The sequence below is a fragment of the Colias croceus genome, chromosome 7 (genome assembly GCF_905220415.1).
Source record: "Colias croceus chromosome 7, ilColCroc2.1".
Taxonomy (NCBI): Eukaryota; Metazoa; Arthropoda; class Insecta; order Lepidoptera; family Pieridae; genus Colias; species Colias croceus.
In genome coordinates this window covers 5,042,689-5,067,056 of record NC_059543.1, presented here as the reverse complement: position 1 = coordinate 5,067,056, position 24,368 = coordinate 5,042,689, and the positions used below count along the sequence as shown (strand labels likewise).

At 33.7% G+C, this 24,368-nt stretch overlaps 3 protein-coding genes and 2 long non-coding RNA genes across 6 annotated transcripts; 3 read left to right on the top strand and 2 right to left on the bottom strand.

Annotated features, from left to right (window-relative positions):
* Positions 1-210: 210 nt before the first annotated feature.
* On the bottom strand, positions 211-2,800 carry LOC123693244 (protein enabled homolog). Its single transcript, XM_045638244.1, has 6 exons — positions 2,768-2,800; positions 2,535-2,600; positions 2,295-2,427; positions 1,721-1,903; positions 1,056-1,140; positions 211-806 (listed from the first exon to the last, which is right to left on the bottom strand). The coding sequence occupies exons 2-6, from the start codon at positions 2,591-2,593 to the stop codon at positions 583-585; spliced, it is 684 nt and encodes a 227-aa protein (XP_045494200.1). The 5' UTR covers positions 2,594-2,600; positions 2,768-2,800; the 3' UTR covers positions 211-582.
* Positions 2,801-8,207: 5,407 nt separating this feature from the next.
* On the top strand, positions 8,208-9,404 carry LOC123693331. The gene is made up of 3 exons (XR_006751674.1): positions 8,208-8,246; positions 8,681-8,875; positions 9,323-9,404. It is a non-coding gene; the product is annotated as an uncharacterized LOC123693331 (long non-coding RNA).
* A 947-nt stretch (positions 9,405-10,351) lies between these two features.
* Positions 10,352-11,626, top strand: LOC123693275. The gene is made up of 3 exons (XR_006751669.1): positions 10,352-10,390; positions 10,825-11,019; positions 11,467-11,626. It is a non-coding gene; the product is annotated as an uncharacterized LOC123693275 (long non-coding RNA).
* Positions 11,627-12,216: 590 nt separating this feature from the next.
* Positions 12,217-14,636, top strand: LOC123693296 (protein MIX23). The gene is made up of 3 exons (XM_045638315.1): positions 12,217-12,365; positions 12,500-12,772; positions 14,431-14,636. Exons 1-3 carry the CDS (start codon positions 12,336-12,338, stop codon positions 14,533-14,535), a joined length of 408 nt encoding a protein of 135 aa, XP_045494271.1. The 5' UTR covers positions 12,217-12,335; the 3' UTR covers positions 14,536-14,636.
* Positions 14,594-16,376, bottom strand: LOC123693297 (UPF0389 protein CG9231). 2 transcript variants are annotated; one of them, XM_045638317.1, is made up of 3 exons: positions 16,257-16,376; positions 15,707-15,929; positions 14,594-15,617 (listed from the first exon to the last, which is right to left on the bottom strand). In XM_045638317.1, exons 2-3 carry the CDS (start codon positions 15,901-15,903, stop codon positions 15,422-15,424), a joined length of 393 nt encoding a protein of 130 aa, XP_045494273.1. In that variant the 5' UTR covers positions 15,904-15,929; positions 16,257-16,376; the 3' UTR covers positions 14,594-15,421. The 2 variants fall into 2 exon arrangements, with proteins under 2 accessions (XP_045494273.1, XP_045494272.1); XM_045638316.1 differs by lacking the exon at positions 16,257-16,376 and having other exon boundaries at positions 15,707-16,018.
* Between the last annotated feature and the right edge of the window lie 7,992 nt (positions 16,377-24,368).

Genomic DNA, 24,368 nt, shown 5'->3' with positions numbered 1-24,368 from the left:
AATGGAATAATTTTATCAAATTAGTGTATTGTCATCGGTCCTCAATAAATCTACAAAGTTTGAACGAAATCTGGCCGTTTAAAGTGGGTCAAAATCGCGCCCAAAGAAGTCGGTTACAAACAAACATTCAAACATACAGGTGAAGCTAATAAAAAGCGTGTAAAAAGTAAAACAACTAAAGACTGAGGACAGAAAATACTGTACTTAAACTATTAAATTAAAATATTAAAATCTAAAACAAGCACTTAAAAAAAATAAAAAGAAAGGCACTAAATAATACACTTAAAACCCTATGAAAAAAAAAATTAAGATGCGGGCCCTTGAGGCAATATCTCCAGCAACCTTTGCCCGATAACAGCTATTTGCTGCATCACCCTAGTTTGCTCGCGATTTGCCTCAACCTTTAGCGACTCCAGCCGCAGTCGCTCCATTTCTCTTTGGTGGAAAAGTTCCTCACGCTCCCTCTCACGTTCATGGAGAAGCTTTTCCCTTTCCCTTTCTCGCTCATGGAAAAGCTTCTCTCGCGTCTCCTCCAGTGCAAGGCGTCGTTGTTCAACCGCCACAAATTCTGTAGCGGCCCGGTCAAATGGCGTTAAGCCGCGATTCCTGCGAGCTCTCTGCATCCCATGTCGCGGCGAGGCAGTCGCAGATCGCGGTGACGCCGATGACCGTCGACCAGTGGGACGCGGAGGAGAACGCGGTAGAGGGGGCGGGACGTACTGGTGGTGGTGGTGGTGGTGGTGGTGGTGGTGGTGAGGGCTGTGGGTCTAGCAGTAGCGGTGATGCTGGCAATGTTGGAACACTTGCTGTTGAGTAATGAAAATAATGTTAAGGAGGCAAATATAATTCTGACTTCCACTTATATTATAAATTAGAAATGTTCATCCATTCCATCTGTTGAATAATATTCTCTAGGATACAAGCAAAGACTAATTTATTCAAGTCATTTAATGAATTATGTTCAATTATTATCGATTAAACTATATTATGACGATTGAAAACAGCTCCTAGAAGAAGGCTAATTTAATAAGTAAATAGAGTTTAATAAAACTTACTATTATAATTAAAATTCTCTAAGCCTACAGGAATTTCAATTTCCACATCTTCAGGAATGGGTTCTTCCCTTGGTACTGGTGGCGCCTGAAAAATATTTATTTTTATCAATATATTAGTTATTTATAACTTATCATATACTCTTAACACTTACAAATGTTACGATTAGGAATTGTTAGCTAAGTATTTTGTATAATTGATATAGATTTATAAAGAATAAAATATAATTAAAAGATATTTAATGTTCTCATCAACATTAAATATCTATTAATTATATTGTGATGGAATTACATTTTCAAACACTAGCTGTGCTCCGTAGTTTTACCTGCAGTGCTCTGCTCCTGTTGGTCTTAGCGAGATGATATATAGCCTATAACCTTCCTCGATAAGTGGGCTATCTAAAATCGAAAGAAATTTTCAAATCGGACCAGTATTTCCCGAGATTAGCGTGTTCAATCAAACAAACAAACTCTTCAGCTTTATTATATTAGTATAGATTTTCAAGCTGTTTATTTGTTTTATTTATTTAATACAATTCATTTTACACAAGTTGAAAGAGGCTTATATGTAATCTCTTTCAAAATAAATATAAATACTATTATTGGCCATGCAAGTTACAGAGGAATTGGTGTGATACGTAAAGTTGCTATAATATAATAGTACTAACATTAAAGCCATGCTCTTGTATGCCAGCTTGACCAAGAACAGCAGTCTCTCCCAGTATGGCACAGACTCGGTCTTCCAAAACTGTTAGAGACAGCCTGCTGCTTGGACCACCACCAGTACCATTTGTGTGGTTGGAAATCAACATTTTCTTTTTTTTTGTTTTAGTCTTCCAATCTGCCCAGACCTTTAGGTTTACATGTTGTGAGTTAAAGCGGTGCATGAAAAGGGCAATAGCAAAATAAATGAATAAATTAAAATATACAGCTATGTTAACAAGATGCAAGTAAATAGCAAAACAATTGAGAGTTTGCAATATACACTTAGGTTAACAAGATGCAAGTTAATAGCAAAACAATTGAGAGTTTGCAATATACTCTTAGGTTAACAAGATGCAAGTAAATAGCAAAACAATTGAGAGTTTGCAATATACACTTAGGTTAACAAGATGCAAGTGAATAGCAAAACAATTGAGAGTTTGCAATGTACACTTAGGTTAACAAGATGCAAGTTAATAGCAAAACAATTGAGAGTTTGAAATATACAGCTAGGTTAACAAGATGCAAGTTCAAACTTACTTTCTTCCACTTCTCTTGTGATTTGTGAACCCCACCACCAACTGAATTAAGTAATAATGTGAGCCTTGCCCACATTTGGTCGGCTTTTAGTCGACCCTGAGGTCCCCGCTGTGGTCGAGAGAGGTCACCATACCTATGGGTAACACACACAAATGAAGCACTTGGTATTAATGATTTCATTGTTTATTATAAAAATATTGAAGCAAGTTTGGAATCAAAGCTGTATTTTTTTAATAGTACCTTTCCATGAATTCTATAAGAGCAGAAAATTGCTCCTGGCTGGCGCGCAGTCTCTCCATTTCTAAACTAGAAAAATAAGTACACATAAATAAATTAAATTTAAACCTTGAGGACATTATATCTTTTTATGCCTCATTGCAAATGCAAAATTAACTTACCTCTATCTGGGGGCACGGTAGTGCCCCCGCCAAGACGAGCAAAGCGAACAAGCGAAGCGCACGGGCACTACCTACCTTTTCTCGAAGCGCTTCGACGTTTTTTTGAACCCTCATAACTTGGGTTTGGATTATGCTAGATCAACAAAATTTTCGGGATATATTGTCAATAGCGGACTTATTGAAAATATTAAGTTTTAATTACTTTAGCTTTTATACTTCAGTTTTTATTTATATCTAAAAAACGCTAATTTCGTCACTGACTCACTGATGATCATCAAAATTCTTAAGGTATTTCCTAATGTCCTAGAAAGCTGAAATTTTGTATGAAAGCTAGTATTAGCACACAAACAACAAAAAAATTATAAAACTTGTAACTTTCATCCCCCAACCCCTTAAACTAGGGAATGGGAGTTTGTTATGAGACCTGTAATTTTAAATTAAATTCTGATGACGCTAGAGGTCTAATCTAATAATCTAAAACTTGGTTCCCCTAGATATATATCTGCATAGGTACTCCTTGTTAAAAAAAAAAAAAATTTAATCGACAAATAAAATTTTGTTACAAACAACTTACAAAAAGAAATGAAATCCCACCAAAACATTTTCATGTAAAATGTTGCCAAGACGAGCCCATATGACTCGCACTGTGAAAAAGTTATCAGATCTCATGTAGAGCCAAGCTTCTAACACTACACGCCCTAACTCTACAAGGCCTAACTTCACAAACTCTACACCTTAGTCAAAATATGTGGCTTGGCCGTTCGTTACTACAAGAACTATTGTATAACACAAAAGTAATGAACAGTGAATTAATTAATTTTTCACCTTACGCCGATGATGTGAATGTAGCGAAATGGCCAAGCCACATATTTTGACTAAGGTGTAGAGTTTGTGAAGTTAGGCCTTGTAGAGTTAGGGCGTGTAGTGTTAGAAGCTTGGCTCTACATGAGATCTGATAACTTTTTCACAGTGCGAGTCATATGGGCTCGTCTTGGCAACATTTTACATGAAAATGTTTTGGTGGGATTTGTATTTTTATAATTTAAAGCACAACCTGTATTTTTTAGTTCACTTCAAAAATTTTTTGACTTTTTACTTTTTCCGTTTTCGGAATTCGGCAGTATAATTTGAATATTTTTCAACATTACTAATGTCAAACTGAATGACAGTTGACAGTTTGACGTACGCTGACTGACGTTAGAATTCGAAGCCATAGACATTAGCGTACGATCCAATAGAAAGCGTTCGCCAAGTTCTAATCCACTTGGCTACATGTCGTTTATCGTATTCGATATGGCGTCAACGTTTGTAGAAAGAGAAACGCTATAAATCGTATGCCACTTGGCTAGGGGGGCTGGTAATTTTAATATGTTCTATGAATAGGGCCGTAATAGGAGATGATATAACCTAATACAGAGTTACCTGGAAATAACTACCACCGTAATAGGAAAACTACTCCTTTTTTTTAACCGACTTCAAAAAAAAGGAGGAGACGAAAGGAGGAAACGAGAGCGCGGAACGAGCGACAAAGAAGCACAATCGGACGTTGTCACGTTCAACTATCGTCAGTAAACCGACTTTACAGACAACCAATTTTTTTTTTTTTTATGTATGTACACCGATTACTCCGAGGTTTCTGAACCGATTTACGTGATTCTTTTTTTGTTCGATGCGGGATGGTGTCGAATTGGTCCCATAAAAATTTTATTCGGATAGGCCCAGTAAGTTTTTATTTTATGAGCATTTTTGTCTGCATTTGTAAATGTTGCAAGTGCAAGTTTAAAGTCGGTTGTTTTTAACGCAGTTATCATTATAATCCTAATGCGGACCCATCAAAAATTCGATAAACAAGAGAATGTAAATGCTTTATCAAACGATAACAGTTTTTTGGCTCATAGAGCAGGCTCCAAGGAGATGTTCGTTTGCATAAATAGCGGACCTAAATCTGACTTCTGATATATATTGTATAGATCCCAGACATCCTATAGACAGATGTTGCCAACCAGTTTTGTGGTCCCCTTCCCCGCACCCCGGTTATTAAATATGGCATACAAAGAAAAAAATAAACATTTCCAAAACATGCCGCGTGGGGTATCAAATGAAAGAGCTTATTGAGTAGATCACGAATATATAGCATACTATAACATTTCTTACACTTTCTCTAAGATTTTTTAGAAAATTTACGAAAATGGTCCATTTTTGAGTTAACTTTAAACCACTATAGATTGAAAACTCATGAATATATTTTTTAAATTATTATTTTAAATAATTAACAATAGTCCATTGTTTACGATTCAATAGTTCGTACAGTGAAATAGTTGCATGGGGGAGTGGGGGGGAGCATTCAAAGATGGCGAGTATATTTTCAAGTTTAGGCCAGAAATAAAGGCCTAATACAAAAATATCGGTGTCAGGGCTTGGAATAATTATCTCTGCACTGTCGTTGTGTTTGACAGAATGAAAAATATGGCAGAACATTCTTGAATCAGCCTCTTAACCCGTTTAGCGTCCTACGCACAGTGGTTGTAGCGTAACTCAAATTGTACTGAGAGCGTCCTGTGCGTAACGCGGCCCGTGACATTGAAGGTCATCAGTAGAGACGTACAAGTGAATGTTTCCAGTATAAAAAATATTTCTCTATGCTGATTCAAGAATGTTCTGCCATATTTTTCATTCTGTCAAACACAACGACAGTGCAGAGATAATTATTCCAAGCCCTGACACCGATATTTTTGTATTAGGCCTTTATTTCTGGCATAAACTTGAAAATATACTCGCCATCTTTGAATGCTCCCCCCCACTCCCCCATGCAACTATTTCACTGTACGAACTATTGAATCGTAAACAATGGACTATTGTTAATTATTTAAAATAATAATTTAAAAAATACAGTGCGACACAAAAGAGATGACAAAAAATGAGGGCGCCACCGTCGCTCATATAGCAACACTGATACTGCGACGCAAGCAATCTTGATACTATAGAATAAAAATCAAAAAATAAAAAGTAATAAATACCGCGATTTAAAGTTGTTTCATTCATCATCGTGTAAATTTAAGACAAAAATACATTAGTATTTTAAATGACCTACCTAGGTCAAATTTTACTTAAATGTATTTGGAATTAGTTTATAGAAATCGGTCAAGCCATTTAGACTGCAGAGGCGCACATAGAATCAAACATACGAACAAACAAACATACATACATACAGCTCAAACCTAAGGCTTAAACACATTACGCTCCTTCTGGGTCCGTCAGGTAAAAAAAACAAGGTGATTTGAAAACTACATATTTTTATTTATTTTTTGTAGATATTCTCCTTCATTTTTACTCCCTTGATCCACTATCCTGCGTACTGTGCTTTCAGAAACCCCTATAACAAACGAATTAAGATGAATAAAATGAAATAGTACATTTAACATATTTATTTAGTAGCTTAAAACTATTTTTTTTATGTCGGAGGCCAAGACTCACTTTGGATCCCTGCGTCCACTCTAGTAAGTAGCAAGTAAAGATTATAAGCATAGATAGCTGTATGAAAATAGTTATCACTATACTATTTAAGGGTGGTTGGATTGGATATAACTTCTTGACTCAAATTGTGCTTGTCGCACTATAAAAACTAGTTTTTGTTTACATACAAATAACCTCAAATTAAATTTCAAAAACGTAATAATCGCCATAGATACGTACATTAAACACTCGTCACTAATGGAATATTCTATTTTACGTAGTACTGAGCAAAAATAAATGGAATCTCACCGGTATAATCTGCTGTACGTCTGTAAACGTTTTCCAAATATTTTTCTCGTTTTTCAGCTTGAAATTATGAGAAACACCGAATGAAAACTTTATATATGGCATCACGGACACCGCTACGTTTAACCTTTTTCATGATTTCTCCTTTTTTGAGTAAATTTCTTGTTTAAAATAACAATTTTATCTCAACTTCACCAAATAAACAACAAATTTTTTTCAACTTGACAGCTGCATTGATAATTCAGGGTTGCCAGATAATGAAAGAAAAATTAGTTCCAAATTAATTAATTTCATCTCTTTTATGTCGCACTGTATATTCATGAGTTTTCAATCTATAGTGGTTTAAAGTTAACTCAAAAATGGACCATTTTCGTAAATTTTCTAAAAAATCTTAGAGAAAGTGTAAGAAATGTTATAGTATGCTATATATTCGTGATCTACTCAATAAGCTCTTTCATTTGATACCCCACGCGGCATGTTTTGGAAATGTTTATTTTTTTCTTTGTATGCCATATTTAATTACCGGGGTGCGGGGAAGGGGACCACAAAACTGGTTGGCAACATCTGTCTATAGGATGTCTGGGATCTATACAATATATATCAGAAGTCAGATTTAGGTCCGCTATTTATGCAAACGAACATCTCCTTGGAGCCTGCTCTATGAGCCAAAAAACTGTTATCGTTTGATAAAGCATTTACATTCTCTTGTTTATCGAATTTTTGATGGGTCCCCATTAGGATTATAATGATAACTGCGTTAAAAACAACCGACTTTAAACTTGCACTTGCAACATTTACAAATGCAGACAAAAATGCTCATAAAATAAAAACTTACTGGGCCTATCCGAATAAAATTTTTATGGGACCAATTCGACACCATCCCGCATCGAACAAAAAAAGAATCACGTAAATCGGTTCAGAAACCTCGGAGTAATCGGTGTACATACATAAAAAAAAAAAAAAATTGGTTGTCTGTAAAGTCGGTTTACTGACGATAATTGAACGTGACAACGTCCGATTGTGCTTCTTTGTCGCTCGTTCCGCGCTCTCGTTTCCTCCTTTCGTCTCCTCCTTTTTTTTGAAGTCGGTTAAAAAAAAAGGAGTAGTTTTCCTATTACGGTGGTAGTTATTTCCAGGTAACTCTGTATTAGGTTATATCATCTCCTATTACGGCCCTATTCATAGAACATATTAAAATTACCAGCCCCCCTAGCCAAGTGGCATACAATTTATAGCGTTTCTCTTTCTACAAACGTTGACGCCTTATCGAATACGATAAACGACATGTAGCCAAGTGGATTAGAACTTGGCGAACGCTTTCTATTGGATCGTACGCTAATGTCTATGGCTTCGAATTCTAACCAATGACTAAGGAATCCTATGGACAGGGCATAATGTTCTATACAAACAACTGATTATACAAATATCATGCATTTCGATACCGAAATAATAAAACGAATACTGTCTCTTTCTAACTAATGAATATTCTGCTAAGTGAAAATATATGACTATACGTCAGTCAGTGCTAATTCTATACCTTTTGACATTTGAAGTTAGCTGAAATACCTACTGTGGCCGGGCGCCATTTTATGTTCTCGTTATTATGATGTACATGCTCTGTCATTGCTCCGTAGTAAACATTGAAAAATATTGAATATTTTTGTGATTGTGACAAACATTTGTGTCTAAAACATATAGTGTGGTCAAGGACAAATAGTGGCATAATACCAAAGCGCAGTATTGTGGGATGTGGCTCCGGAAAGAATGAAAACTAGAAAAGTTTGTCTTTGCACCGGTATGTATACGTTTTGACTGAAATATTAGTTATTACTTTGCTGATATACTTATTTTCATGTATATTGAATTGAGGAGTATTCACAGACTATGTTCAGTGTAAAATTGTTACCAAATATAGCTTTATTTTGTATATTTTCGTTCTAGTAAAATAATGAATTTGGGTGCTAGGGATGACTTATAATATCGACATCAGCAAAATGTTCGATGAAGACTTAATCTTAAGAATAGTTGCTTTGGTAAATACACTTCCAAAATAACAAATTAATTTTGCCAAGAGCAGCAGAAGGAAAAATAAAACACTTAAATTTACCTAATATGAATTTTAACTTAAGTAAGATTAATCGCTTTTATAGTAGGTACTTTAAAAATGTATTTACAAATAAGTCAGGTCAGGACTAAAATTATAATAACCTAAAAATTCATTTTTTGAAGGTTACCAAGAAGTGAAAATAGAAAAGGAGAATGGTAAGAAGCAATTGAAACTGAAAATATCAAGCCAAATGTAAAGGATATAATATCATAGTATGTTCCCTACATTTCCCCGAAAGTGCTTTCAATAGAACAATGGATGTGATTAGTCTGCACGATGATGCTATACCAGTATGTCTGCCGTTGCATTCACACAGGGTGAGGTTTTTATCTGTAGACACGTGATGTCTTCCAATTTACTTTTGGTCTTTTTGTTTAGATTTAGGGCTGTCATTTATAATCTAACGTTTCTCCTATTTTGAAGGAGGCCTGTGAACAAACTGAGATGGTTTTATATGATTTTTTGAGTACAAACTTGGGTGATATTTGGTTGTTGAAATGTTATTGACTGAGGGAAAGTGCAATTTACTTTAAATACATGGGGTGTTTTAAGTTATTTTTCTATTCTTTATAAATTTATATTTATAAAGCATTTCAATGCCATAAAACCAAAAATATAAATTCAAGTTCCGCTATTGTAAGCCCTAATGTTGATATTAATTTCAAACCATCAGCATTGCCCTTTTAATTAAAATGTATTGCATTTTAGTTTAAATGTAAAGTGAACAATGCTAGTAAATGTAAACTGTGACATTTCATTTCCAGGTACCAGTTGAGCCTCAAATCCCGAACTCAAAAATGAACAGAGTGCATCCGAGTGCATTCCAGGCTGCACAAAATAGTTTAGCTCTATAATTTTCTCTATTATTATATATTATTGTTTTTTTTTTGTCTATTATTTATAAATAAATAAATACAATTACTGTATATTGTGTTGTTCATCGTAATAAAATACTATTATATACCTATATTAGTATATATTATGTTGTTTCATTATATTACATTCCTCAAAACTGAAATTACCAAATTGTAAGTCTACCGTAATCCTTATATCGAAGTCATACTTAATTTTATTAATTGGCATTGTCATTTTTTCCATTTGTAATTTTACTTCTATGTTTTGTACAATAAAGTTAAAATAAATAAAAAAGAGTGTGTGTTTAACACGCGTTAGAAGTTACGCGCCAAAAGAAGTATAACTTCAAAAAAAATATATTAATATTATTTTTATATCGATAAACATAATAATGTTTATCGATATATTCTCGGCACTAAACACCGCCATGTTTTGTTACAAGCAATATGGCGCCGGCCACACTTTTTTTGTAGGTATGTCACTTCCATGTGATTCCTTATTCATTGCTATTTTGTCACATTGTGTCATTGTCATAAATTCACAATGACTAAGGAATCCTATGGACAGGGCATAATGTTCTATACAAACAACTGATTATACAAATATCATGCATTTCGATACCGAAATAATAAAACGAATACTGTCTCTTTCTAACTAATGAATATTCTGCTAAGTGAAAATATATGACTATACGTCAGTCAGTGCTAATTCTATACCGTTTGACATTTGAAGTTAGCTCAAATACCTACTGTGGCCGGGCGCCATTTTATGTTCTCGTTATTATGATGTACATGCTCTGTCATTGCTCCGTAGTAAACATTGAAAAATATTGAATATTTTTGTGATTGTGACAAACATATTTTGTGTCTAAAACATATAGAGTGGTCAAGGACAAATAGTGGCATAATACCAAAGCGCAGTATTGTGGGATGTGGCTCCGGAAAGAATGAAAACTAGAAAAGTTTGTCTTTGCACCGGTATGTATACGTTTTGACTGAAATATTAGTTATTTCTTTGCTGATTTACTTATTTTCATGTATATTGAATTGAGGAGTATTCACAGACTATGTTCAGTGTAAAATTGTTACCAAATATAGCTTTATTTTGTATATTTTCGTTCTAGTAAAATAATGAATTTGGGTGCTAGTGATGACTTATAATATCGACATCAGCAAAATGTTCGATGAAGACTTAATCTTAAGAATAGTTGCTTTGGTGAATACACTTCCAAAATAACAAATTAATTTTGCCAAGAGCAGCAGAAGGAAAAATAAAACACTTAAATTTACCTAATATGAATTTTAACTTAAGTAAGATTAATCGCTTTTATAGTAGGTACTTTAAAAATGTATTTACAAATAAGTCAGGTCAGGACTAAAATTATAATAACCTAAAAATTCATTTTTTGAAGGTTACCAAGAAGTGAAAATAGAAAAGGAGAATGGTAAGAAGCAATTGAAACTGAAAATATCAAGCCAAATGTAAAGGATATAATATCATAGTATGTTCCCTACATTTCCCCGAAAGTGCTTTCAATAGAACAATGGATGTGATTAGTCTGCACGATGATGCTATACCAGTATGTCTGCCGTTGCATTCACACAGGGTGAGGTTTTTATCTGTAGACACGTGATGTCTTCCAATTTACTTTTGGTCTTTTTATTTAGATTTAGGGCTGTCATTTATAATCTAACGTTTCTCCTATTTTGAAGGAGGCCTGTGAACAAACTGAGATGGTTTTATATGATTTTTTGAGTACAAACTTGGGTGATATTTGGTTGTTGAAATGTTATTGACTGAGGGAAAGTGCAATTTACTTTAAATACATGGGGTGTTTTAAGTTATTTTTCTATTCTTTATAAATTTATATTTATAAAGCATTTCAATGCCATAAAACCAACAATATAAATTCAAGTTCCGCTATTGTAAGCCCTAATGTTGATATTAATTTCAAACCATCAGCATTGCCCTTTTAATTAAAATGTATTGCATTTTAGTTTAAATGTAAAGTGAACAATGCTAGTTAATGTAAACTGTGACATTTCATTTCCAGGTACCAGTTGAGCCTCAAATCCCGAACTCAAAAATGAACAGAGTGTATCTGAGTGCATTCCAGGCTACACAAAATAGTTTAGCTCTATAATTTTCTCTATTATTATATATTATTGTTTTTTTTGTCTATTATTTATAAATAAATAAATACAATTACTGTATATTGTGTTGTTCATCGTAATAAAATACTATTATATACCTATATTAGTATATATTATGTTGTTTCATTATATTACATTCCTCAAAACTGAAATTACCAAATTGTAAGTCTACCGTAATCCTTATATCGAAGTCAAAATTGAACTGGATTTATCAAATTATACAGGGTTAGCTATCTTGTCCGGCGAGGTTGCTGGTGTTTTACAAGTAACCCTGTATAGGTGTTACCGTCACGAGCAGCCATCGTCATACTTAATTTTATTAATTGGCATTGTCATTTTTTCCATTTGTAATTTTACTTCTATGTTTTGTACAATAAAGTTAAAATAAATAAAAAAGAGTGTGTGTTTATGTACACGCGTTAGAAGTTACGCGCCAAAAGAAGTATAACTTCAAAAAAAATATATTAATATTATTTTTATATCGATAAACATAATAATGTTTATCGATATATTCTCGGCACTAAACACCGCCATGTTTTGTTACAAGCAATATGGCGCCGGCCACACTTTTTTTGTAGGTATGTCACTTCCATGTGATTCCTTATTCATTGATTCTAACGTCAGTCAGCGTCAATGCCACTGACATTAACAATGCCCTCTATCGATATCCGTTGGCTTATTTTCGGATACATAACCTCAGAATAATAATTTTTAAGAACAAAATATTATAAAGTTATTTAAAAAACCAAATATTTACTTAGATGAAAATATGATTTGTCCAGACTTCTTAGAATTTCAGGTTTGATATATTTATTACTTGTTGTTCAGTGTATGTACTTTTTTCAGAAAATATGCAATAAGATGTATTCGTACTTGCATGCTAGTTTTTAGTAACTGTAAATAAAATATGATGAAATATACATTTATTTGCAGGATATTCTGAAAAAAATGCGTGTTTTAGATGATAAAATAGTTTACTCCCTGAATACATCGATACCGACAGAGTCCTTTAAAAACAAAGTAGATGCCTCCTCAGCTTGCCAAGACTTATATGAACAAATTCAGAAGGGACATGGTGAACGAGAAAGTGTCATTAAAAACTGTATTGTCGTGACTGCTGATACAGTTAAAAATTTAAAAGCAGCAAAGGAACAAGCTCCAGACGATATTGATTTACTGAAGAATTTAAAGTCTGAACAAAGAAAGGTAAAAATGCATAATTTACAAGTGTTGTTACCAAAGCAAATAAGTAAATGTACTAAGTACCTATTAATTGATTCAGATTGAGACAAGTTATTTCGATTATTTCAAAGAATTAACTTTCTTGGAAGCTTTTTGACCATGTGATGAATATAGCATACATTATCTAACAATAATAACTAGCAAGCCGGTGAAATATTATTAGACTGCAGTTAAATGGAGGCCCTGGCCCAGTATTGCCACTTAATCCATCTTATGATAAAAGAAGGTATCCATTTTGTAAAAATAAAAAATGCTTAGATGTGCTATACTCGGATAGAGGAAAATGTTAAACCACTCGTACTTTGACTTGTATCAGATAAAACACCATGTACTTTTCACCCTACAAGAGCTCTTATATAATCTAAAATAGCATCATAGCCACTTTGGTTGTTACACGCTGTAAGCGGTCCGTGCGCTGTTTGGCTCAAATATGTGATGTTCAAATCAAATTGTCCATCAACCATTTGTCTTACAAACATATGAATTACTAATAATTTGAGGAAATGTTATGTCTATGTTGTTAGTTAGTTTTTTTTTTTTTTGTTATTACAGTAATTGTGAATACCATCTTGATAACTGAGCAGATGTTTACTTGATTTCACTTGTAGTGTTAATTTCGAAGCAAAAAATATCTGAAATTACTGGCAGATCTTACAAATAATAATTTTTAACTAACAGCAAAAATCCTTATTAAGGTCGTTAGTTAAAAGATGTTTTTATTTTGGACTCTTAACTTATGAAATTAACCCATTGAGCCCCCAGCGGCCCGATCGGTCCACGACACAATAGATTTTCTATTGTGTGTGTGATTCCGGGGGCTTAGTTATTAAAATCCAAACAATGTGAATTTTTTTAGAAATTATAGTCCATATAGTGTTCATTATAAGATAAAATTTAAAAAATCAACTAAGGTATCTCTATTATTTTTCTACTATTTTTTTGAAAGTTCTATAAAACTCTAGGTGCGACCCGATTCAAATCAGTCGGTAGTGAGCCTTTCCAGAGAGAGGACACGTTGCTGGGCGCTCTGCCTGACCCCTGTTGACCTTTGCCTTGCATAGCTAAAGGATAGCGCAAGCTTCAATAGATCAAGTAGATATAATAGAGTAAATTGAACGCTCTCTCTTAATTGTTGTCATTTATGGGCATTTTCACTTTCTGATGTGTCTTTTTTTCATACAATTGTTAAAGGTACATAGGTTCAATTTCAAGTAAAACATATCATTTGAAATCACCAAATACAAAAATCATGAAACATTCTGAAATCATAAATAGTCATAAAGCCATTAATACATAAGTCCATAATCTTCAATTTTTTGATTCCGTCATTGGCATCTTGAAACAATTTTTTCTTCCACCATTTTCAGTAGTGGTAATGTTATCAATATGCACAGATAATTAATAGCAAAATCAATTTTTTTCTTGCTAACTCGCCAGATCTTGCACCCCCAGCTTATCAATTTAAATTACCTTGGACCTTAGGGTCCTCACTGCTGTTTGTTATTATTATATAATTTTGCTACCATTTAGCAGTAGTGATCTTATAATATAGTATAATCCCTTTAATATATTTTAGAAAATAATACTTTATCAATTTTATGACATTGTTTATACTTTTTTAGTTACGCCTGCTGCAAACTGAGCTAAGTGTAGAAGAAGTAATAAAGGAAAAGACATCTAAGTTATTCACCGAAAAATGTAGAACCTATTACAAACCTGGAATGTAATAAAGACTGAAGTATGCATTTACAATGAGGATTTGGTTATGTAAATAATAATTATAGCTTTATAGATAGAACAAAAATATATATTAAAACATTTCCATTGACATTTTGTTTTATTTTACTAATACATACTATCCCTTAGGAATCTAGTTAAAAAAATTAGCATGTAGTCTCCTTATTAACATTAAAGAGAAGCATAAATAATAAATAACTCGAAAAATACACCTTTCTATCAATATTTTATCATTCACTGCACATTATATCATAGAAAAAAAACTAGTCAATAATAGTAAACACCAGCTGTATTAAATATGTACTCAATAAAAAAAATATATTTGATATTTTACTCAAAGATAGTAAATAATATCAATCTCATTTATGAATATAGATTCTATTAAAATAAATTATATATTTTTTGTTGTTATTATACATATGGAAAGTGTTTACTTTTATGACTCATTTTTAATGTTTAAACTTTACACCACAATATTTTAATAACAACTTAAATATGAAAGAAAGTTACACCACTTATTATAGAACAGGGTATGGACGATGTTATAATATGTCTACTTTGTATAATATGTTCTTAAAAAAAATCGAAAAACTTACAAAATGGTCTTACTCTTGGTCTTACTGAATAAACAAGGAAACATATATTAGAAATGGTGTAACCTCAAAGTTTTATGATTATCTAAAGAGATATAATATTATAATATTTTTTAAATTCTCTAAAACATGCACCATGAAATGAATGTTCAAAAAGTTCCGATAACAAGTCAATTAGTTATGTAACTGAAAATAATTTTTTATTTTAGTTATAAATATAACAAGCACTAACATTTTATAATCACCTACAAGCAAATTGTGAAGAAAAATATTACTTTGAAGATTATTGTTCCTTCTTTTTGAACTCTTCCTGGTATTGTTTGTGCCAATCTAAGTTCATTTGATGAACTGATTCTCCTCTTTTGGCAGCATTTTTGCCTGACCAGATAGCAAAACCACTGGCAAGTGCAGTCAGAAACATAAGAATATTAGATATTTTTATTCTCGCCTCACTGCGCGATCTGTCTATCAACTCCGAGCTAAAATTGAAAATAAATATAAATTATTTTTTTTAACGCTTTTTTAATATAATGACCTAAGAAACTGTCACAGTTTAGAATTTCCTTACGTTACAAATTTCGGAATTTCATCCTTGCTTTTGTACTTTTTGGTCCACACAAGTAAAAACTTTTGGAATTCACTTGGTCTGTATCTCGATGACAGTGATTCCACATTGGCCTGGCTGGTTTTACCTTCTTGGGCTGGTGTGCACATGCATCTTCTTATTACAGAAATCGGCGTACGAAAACGTAATATTTTCTCCATTTCTTCGTCACAAAGTATTGCGCAATCTAAAAACCAATACCTATGTAGCGTTATTTTTCAGTTTGGCTATTCACATTTCACTTTCAGTCCGTAGTTACTCTATGGTCCGTAGACTGAGAAACTAACTTAGCTTAGTTACTCTGTCTACGTTTCAGTCATTTCACAAAACTAAAAAATAATAATGATTAATGACAGTTTAGACAGATAAAAAAAACTCATTATAAAAATGAAACCCGTTTCGCGTTGTCACAGCATCACGTGTGAATGGGTGGACCGATTTCGATAATTCTTTTTTTAATAAATTCCTTTAAGTACTAGGATGGTTCTTTTGTAGGGAAAACGTAAATATTTACCACGGGCGAAGCCAGGTCGGACCGCTAGTACACTCTAGTACGTAGGTAGGCTATTTTTAAAATAATATACCAATTTTCCCGTTATTAGGTACACTGGGAGGGCGTGAATCACAACTTGTTGTCAGAACTCAGAACCACAATTTTTATTTTTCCTCAATAGAATTACCAACATCGCTTACATTATTATGTTATCATTATTTTGGTATTCTTCAATAATTCTTGACTCGTCAGAAACATTCGTACGAATAGTTTAAGCGAATAACGAAAACGCTTAAACGTGCTTATACCGTATATCTTTAATTAATGCATTTAGATAATGGTGTGTGATAATATGATTTCCTAAAATATTTGATAAAAATTTTATTTTGGGTCTGTCTGAAAATGGACTCAACGATCTTGATACTGCTTATTTTATTTTTTTGAAGTGAAAACTTCTTTAGCGGCGTTGGGTATAAAACACAGAACAGTAAGTGGTATAAAATTTAAACTCGCGTCGACACGTGGCCTGATCGAAAAAGCGTTATTCCATGCGTAAGACGGATACCATTCTTAAATATCAAACATGCTGAACGTTAATAATCAAGTTTTCACTTCTGCCGGCACTCCCGGAGTGCAACCCGTCTTTTTTATTTTGTCCTCAATATCATTAGTCACAAGCAAGAAGCTTATATCTAATACACTGGAGATTGCACTATGACCATCATCTTGTAACAAGAAAATATAACCTTGAATGACGTCAGTGTTGTTTTTTGTCTCTTTCTGTGGAGTGACCACGCTGATTTGTATATTCAGGATTTTTCGAAATAGAAAAAACTAAAAATCATGGTCTATAATTAATAATAACGACATATTATATTTTTAACAGTATTTATATTATAATATTACTGGTCATACTTTATAGGTACATATTACAATTTTAATTGGTATAGAATGATAGTTTTAAATAACTTTTGGCTACAAAGCTTGGATATGAACCGATATATAGCATTAACATCCTTTGTAAATAGAGGAAAGTTGTGTTTTGCATCATATTCTGTTTACCAAATTGTAAGCTAAGTACTCACATGGACGAATATCTTAATATATATAAATCTCGTGTCACAATGTTTGTCCTCAATGGACTCCTAAACCACTTAACCGATTATAATAAAATTCGCACACCATGTGCAGTTCGATCCAACTTGAGAGATAGGATATTTTAAATCTCAAATCGTTTTAGAGAAAGCGGGCGAAGCCGCGGATGGTAAGCTAGTAATATATAGGACTGATCATCGCCATACTAGAGATCGTACCACTAAAATTCAGACTATTACTAGATGGCGCTCTGATTTGAGCTTATTATTTAACTAGCTTTCCGCCCGCGGCTTCGCCCGCGTTTTCAGAGAAGACCCCGCATAGTTCCCTTCCCCGTGGGATTTCCGGGATAAAACCTATCCTATCTCTCAAGTTGGATCGAACTGCACATGGTGTGCGAATTTTATTATAATCGGTTTAGTGGTTTAGGAGTCCATTGAGGACAAACATTGTGACACGAGATTTATATATATTAAGATTTGCAGTTTTTAAAGCGCCACTAGTGACCAATTTTAGAACTAAGGAAACAGCAACCTGTGACAGCAAACTATCGATTTTCACTTATTACATCTAGAGGGCGTTGTTTTAAAAACTCGGGTGTTTTTGAATTGTTATTTGTTTTATGTTATTGCTCCACGATTTTATCTTAAAATTTTGTTACACGTCTATTTTTGTACTTTACAGGCATGAACTTAAGTAAAATAAATAAATAAGCTAAAAAAGGAAATAAATTCAATATTCATTAAAAATTTTCGGTTTGTGTAGCTGTTGTGTTCCTTGTTGTTCTTGTTACAATTTACCAAGGAACGATATAATTGGTCTACCTACGCCTCTTAAAACGTAGTGATTATAATAATATATTTAGTAGCTGTGATGCTTTTATTGAATGGGAATATGGACTAACTTAAGCCCGCGGCAGCTCTGCCGACGTAGAATACAGCTAGATACAGGGTAAAGTGGACATAATATCATCTCCAGCCGTGAGATGGAAAGTAAGTTTCTTAATATGCTAAACTGCATTGAAATCGGTTCTTCCGTGTTCTTTAGTGTTAGGTGTTAGATTAGGTTTGAAAAGACGTACTAGACGTACATAGACTATCAGAGGCGGCTCATGACAAAATTGTATGGGTGTTCACTTGAAATAAAACAACGAAAATACAATAGCATTAGCAGGATAATTTATTCCAAAAAAAAAAAATGAGCACCACATTATAAATGTTTATTTAAACACTAAAATTATAATTATTTCAAAACGAATTCAATTATTATTTAGCAAATAATTAGACAATCCCCGAATTTGCATTCGCGAGCGTATTCATACCTTAGAATTCATAGTGTTTGATGGTGTTTGTTTATAATATAGGAGCGGCAACGTCGCGCGCAATTGCTGCTGTCATGCGTGATGCATGAGATTTTCGCAACGTCGCTTGAAAGCGGCGCTCCGAAAATCTCCGAAAATGGCTATTTTTCCATAGTAAATCTTTTGTTTCACGCGCAGGACTGTGGCGAAATTTCTCTTTCACTCTTATTGGATTTCGTATGTAGGCAAAGTAATGTACTGAATGTTGTTTCATAGGAGCGCAATCGAGAGCGCTACGTAAGCGCTTCGCGCGTTACTTATGAAATGAACGTAGTGTGTAATGATGTATTTTATTTGTAATGTGTGAAGGTAGTTACTTATTTTATTGATATTAATATTGGATTTTTTTACGATAGATTTTAAATAATGAGCAGGTATAACTTTATTATAATTATTTATGGGAGTTCACTGCACCAGCGCTTCTTAGGACAAGCCGCCTCTGTAAGGCCGCGTTTCCATCTGCAAGTAAACTTCTGCGAGAACTGTCCGACAGTCTGTCTGACAGCAACTTGCACGTCTACTTGCAGGTGGAAACGCGGAATTAGACTTGCAAGTTGCTGTCAGACAGACTGTCGGACATTTCTCGCGGAAGTTTTCTTGCAGGTGGAAACGGGGCCTAAGACGTGTGTATTGATCTTCTGCTTCCGACATATTCTTTCCCGAAGTCTACTTACTACCTAAAAAATTTCATCAAAACGGTTCAGTTGTTAATACTTAGATGCGTGACATACAGACATACTTACTTTTTCATTTTTAATATTAGAGAGGATGTTGACGTTTATTCAGTGTTGAAAAATAAAAAAGTTTATTCATTTGGTACTCATTTATTTTTTAAAATTCGTAGTTTTGGATGCATTTTAGTTTTGTCTAAAACATCAAGTTTTGACGTTTTACAATAAAAGTTAACTTTTACTTTATTTAATTGGTTTATAATGGACACTATACAGTGATCATAACATGTAAAGTTAAGTAGCTCGGCTGCCTCGGAACTCAAAAATTGCATGATGTGCTTAGAAAGTTGAGATTTCAAGTTAATATAGTGCAACATTTTTTCAAAGTCCAAATTAAATGCATCGAGGGCCAAGGAAACCAATTTTATAAGATTGTCACTGGGCATCTTAAGTTTAATTGTTTTGTTAAATGAGAACGATTTATTTAAAATAAGTACCTAATTCTTTTTCACTGTTTAAAAAGGCTTCTTTTTTTTGTAACGTTTGGTAGCAAAATGTCACAAACATTATTTTTTAACAAGTGCATGGCTAAATAGCCTGCAAAGTAAGTAACAGAGCAATGTTCAAGAGTTGCGGGTTCATGATCATCGCTCTGCTCGCTGCATTGAACTTGCTGGGTCGACGTTTCAACTTCAGACAACAATATTCTACGAGAAGGTGTTTTATTGCTACATGAAGGCTGTGCAGTTGTTTCTTCAGACGTCTTGGAAGGAAGATTGGTTGGACATTCAATAAATGTTCCATCTTCATCTTCACAATTTTTTGATGATGGTAGTTTTATCAATGAATTGACTATGCTGCTCCTAAAAATTGTTCTCAATTGTTTAGCCGTTGGGTTCCTATTTGACCCGCTTTTTTGCCTAAACCTGGCAAATAGATTTTCACAAACGTCTTGATTCAGCCTGTTGGTTATTAAAAAATCAATGTTGTCTGTAGACTCTTCGTCAAATAGTTGCAGTACTGCTTTGCAATTCTGGACTATGCCATCGAAACAAGGTGGTCGAGTCATAACTAATTTAACGTTTTTTTTTGTTTTTCTAATTTTTTTTTTATTCCCGCAAAAACTTCTATCCCTACATTTATTGAATTTATAACGTATGTAGATGTCTTCGAAAGACCAAATCTGTGCGGGTTTTTATCGTACTTTGATTTGCTGTTGAATGCATCAAATAAATTATTTACTATTTCAACAAATTCTGCAGTATCATTTGCACTATGACTCTTTAATTCACCTGTACTTTTGGCTGTCCTGATTGCTGCGGCAACGGAATTACTAAAAACCTGAGTCGCCAGACTAACATTCATTTTTTGAAAGGGATTTGGGCTTATATGACGATCTGTTATTTTAAGCAGGCACCTGCTCTTCGTAGATTTTTTATCCAATTCATATGTTCGAATTATATCATCAAATGAGATAATTTTATCTCCATAAATAAAATCATTACTCATTAAATTATTTCTAACATTTTTAATAAGACGTGGGACATCAAAAAATGCATAAACTTTTTTTTTCATTCACAAAAAAAAGGGAAAGTCTATGGAAACACCTAAATTTTTGTACAATGTTTGGTTTGTTGACATTTGATGTTTTGATCACAAACGATAGCCTTGGGCAATAAACCGTTCTCAAAAAGTTTATTTATTATAGATTTTACAAATAATTTTAACATTTCAGCCTTTACATTTACTTGACAAATAATAATATGCTATTGGCATTTTCCATGGCTTGTAGAGCCCCCTCACAACAAAAACAAGAACATATTTTGCAATTTTGTTTGTTCTATGGCCACCTCCATAGTCCTCAAGCCCTTCTATACAATCGTGTGTCTTCGAGTACTCTAAGCTTCGCATAATGCTCATTTCGTCGAAGCTTACTACGCACGCCCTTTCTAAAAACGAAGAATGCTCGAATTTTTCTTTAATATTGTAAAATATTTCCTTTGAAATCCCAGGTGGAGTACTTACTTGTTTTTGCAAGCCATTTACGCAAAGTACTTGGAGCTGCCAATCGAATGTCTTGTCTGAGTAGGTGCATATATGCGGACGGTGACTTATAAAATAAACTCAAACAAAATTTTCTTGCATCTTTTGACCATTTCGATTTATCATCTTTTTTTCTTAATTGCATCTTCACTAATGTTTTTGAAGCTTCACTTTCAATATCATATAATCTGATGATGTTTTCATTGTGCTGCATCTTGGCTTGGAGGCGTCTAATTTGAGCTTGAAAAGCTTTATTTTTTCTGAATGAACTGCGGGCCTTTTCCTTCAAGCTTGCTCTTTTTGGGGTGTCCGTTGGATTGTTTTCAAACAAACACCTTGGTGACAATCGTCTTTTTGGGCCTTCAAAATTGCATCCTCTTGACACATGCGTCGTTGGAGTGGATGGCATTGAATCACAGACATGTATATTAAGTAGACAACGCAAGTACCGCGATCTGATGAAAACCAAGCGTGTCATATTTTTTGTACTGACCTTGACGCGTTATGACGTCACGAGTGCTTTTTAAAGGCCCTACTCACGGTTCAACACAACCAACAATCTGCTGAAACAATTTGTTGCAGTCGCGATTGAGCGTTCTCTACTCACGATTCATCCAACCCTCAATCTGATGACACAATTTCATTCCGCGATTGCTTGTCACAACGTGTGCACGTCACGTTGATGCCTGGCCTGATGCTAAACCTCAACGCAATAATACGCATTATTAATGGATATACTAATTTATGAAATATAAGATAATTATCTTTGTAAAGCTTGATTTTTTTCCAATTTTATTGATAGATTTCAAGGGCTATAAAGTATAAAATATAAACATCTTCCTCAAATATGTAAAAATGTCTTTCCCGCGTTTATTTCAAAACCGCCATTTTGCGATTAACGCGGCAGCGCGATTGAGCCGAGATTGGAGCAATCACAATACTCACGTTTCAACACGCACACAATCTGCTGAGACAATTTGTCGGGTTGCTTCCGCGCCGATCCAATACACAACATGTTGGGTTACGCCCCCAACGTGCCCTCAACTATACTATTCACGACACAATCTGTCAGCTCACTGCAGATTGTGTCAGCAGATTGTTACTGAAATTGAATCGTGAGTAGGCTACTTTAGTGATGGGAATTTCATTTTACGCTAAATCGATTAGGGACGACACTCGCGCGGCGATTCTAGTATATATCGTTTTCAGTATATCAATTGTCGGATAGGCTGTTTTTGTCAATAGTCGAAGCTTTTTTCCTTCAACAAAGCTGGCTTCATTAAAATGTTTAGAGCAAATTGTGCTATATTTTGTTGGAAACCAATCTTTATGTCCCGTTGCATCGATCCATTTTTCTTTTATGTTCGGGTTACTTGGAAAACTGAAAAAACAAACATAGTCTAAGCAATAAGGAGTTTTCTTAAAAAACTCCCAAGATGACACTTTAACTAATGGCGTCCATGTCCATATTTATTTTTAGTACCTTTGTATTAAAATACTTAAAAGTTCTAGGTCAAGTCGTATTAAATGACAAAAAAAATCTATGCCTTTTTTTCTGAAAAATTGCTCCTTCAAATTATCATTTTTCTGTCCGATTATAAAATCGATTAGAATCGAGAACTGTTGCATCAAATGAACATCACTAACCACAAAATTGGACAGAAAAATGAGAACAGAAAAATGAGAAAACGCTATTCATTGCTTGTTATCATACGACGCGATCTTTACCGTGCCAAGTAAAAGCCGCAATGTATTCCGAATCATTTCGTATGATTTGGTATCCGTGTTTGTCACGATCGTTTTCCACAGATATTCTTTATTTGATTTTAAAATAAATAGTGCATATTCTGATTAGAAAATTACTTACCGGTGGAAGGAAACATCTCTGCTAACTCGGCAACTCACAGCTGTGGAGTTTCTACAGTTTATAACGGCGCAATTCGGCATTTTACTTTATTCAGCTTCACGTCTTTCCTTGGCGAACTGCAAGCGCGGACTGAGTGTAGGCCAGCGTCAAGTAAGATTCATAAGCTTAGTTTGGACACGGGAAATACATACACTCGCTTAGTCTATCTTGATACATGTCTGTGCATTGAATGCACCACGTCAGCTGGCGAAGACCTTTCACAGAATTCCTCTGATGACGTACGATTCTTCTTCCGGTAAAATTTTGAAGGGGTTTTGACCTTCAGCACTGCCGGTGAGGGGGGTGCATCTGAAAAATTACAATCTTAAATAACATAATCATTACATCATTTTAAATAATTATTTTTTTTTAAACACAATAATAAAAATACGTTGTGATTTAAGTTTAATAAGTAATCATACTCATTAAACTTAAATCAACATGGCATAGACATAGAATATATTTTATATGTATTTAAGTATATTATATATTATAGTAAGTCTTATTTTGACCAGTTTTAATGGTATGCAATTATAATAACAACGACAATCTCATCCACAACATAATTATATTCAAACGATTTTTTATTCAATAAGACTGTTTTATTGGCTCTTAACTCCTATACTATAAAAAAAGTGAAGTCCCGTGACCCCTTGTGGGGTAAGGGGCAGATGCATTATTTTTTATTTCCAATCCTTAGTTCTGTGGCTAATTTATATTGTTTATGTTATATGCCACAGAATTAGGTACCAATAATACACACAGTACTATAGCAATTGTGTTATCTTGAGCCGAATGAAAAACCTACAAAAACAGAGTCTTTGTTATGTTGTTATTTAACAATATGATGTAATTATGTTGCTGTAGCTTGTAAAATGTGTTTATGATAATTATCATATAGCACAAGTGCAATCTATTGACTTAAATGCATTTAAGTCAATAGATTGTATTCAAACCGATGAATAAGTGATTATAGAATGAATGCTGGAATGGACTGAACGGACAGAGGGATGTCCTTATGTTTAGTTTTTCAATTCTTTCCATGGCAATGATAGACG

Bases quoted from the DNA above. Each gene is read 5' to 3' on its own strand.
- LOC123693244 (XM_045638244.1), bottom strand. From the start codon at position 2,593: ATGGAGAGACTGCGCGCCAGCCAGGAGCAATTTTCTGCTCTTATAGAA. The intron at 2,428-2,534 runs GTACTATTAAAA...TGTTACCCATAG, and splicing joins CTTATAGAATTCATGGAAAG to GTATGGTGACCTCTCTCGAC. The intron at 1,141-1,720 runs GTTAGTACTATT...AATATTTTTCAG, and splicing joins TACAAGAGCATGGCTTTAAT to GCGCCACCAGTACCAAGGGA.
- LOC123693296 (XM_045638315.1), top strand. From the start codon at position 12,336: ATGATTTGTCCAGACTTCTTAGAATTTCAG. The intron at 12,366-12,499 runs GTTTGATATATT...ATTTATTTGCAG, and splicing joins CAGACTTCTTAGAATTTCAG to GATATTCTGAAAAAAATGCG. The intron at 12,773-14,430 runs GTAAAAATGCAT...ATACTTTTTTAG, and splicing joins TAAAGTCTGAACAAAGAAAG to TTACGCCTGCTGCAAACTGA.
- LOC123693297 (XM_045638317.1), bottom strand. From the start codon at position 15,903: ATGGAGAAAATATTACGTTTTCGTACGCCGATTTCTGTAATAAGAAGA. The intron at 15,618-15,706 runs GTAAGGAAATTC...TTTCAATTTTAG, and splicing joins GAAATTCCGAAATTTGTAAC to CTCGGAGTTGATAGACAGAT.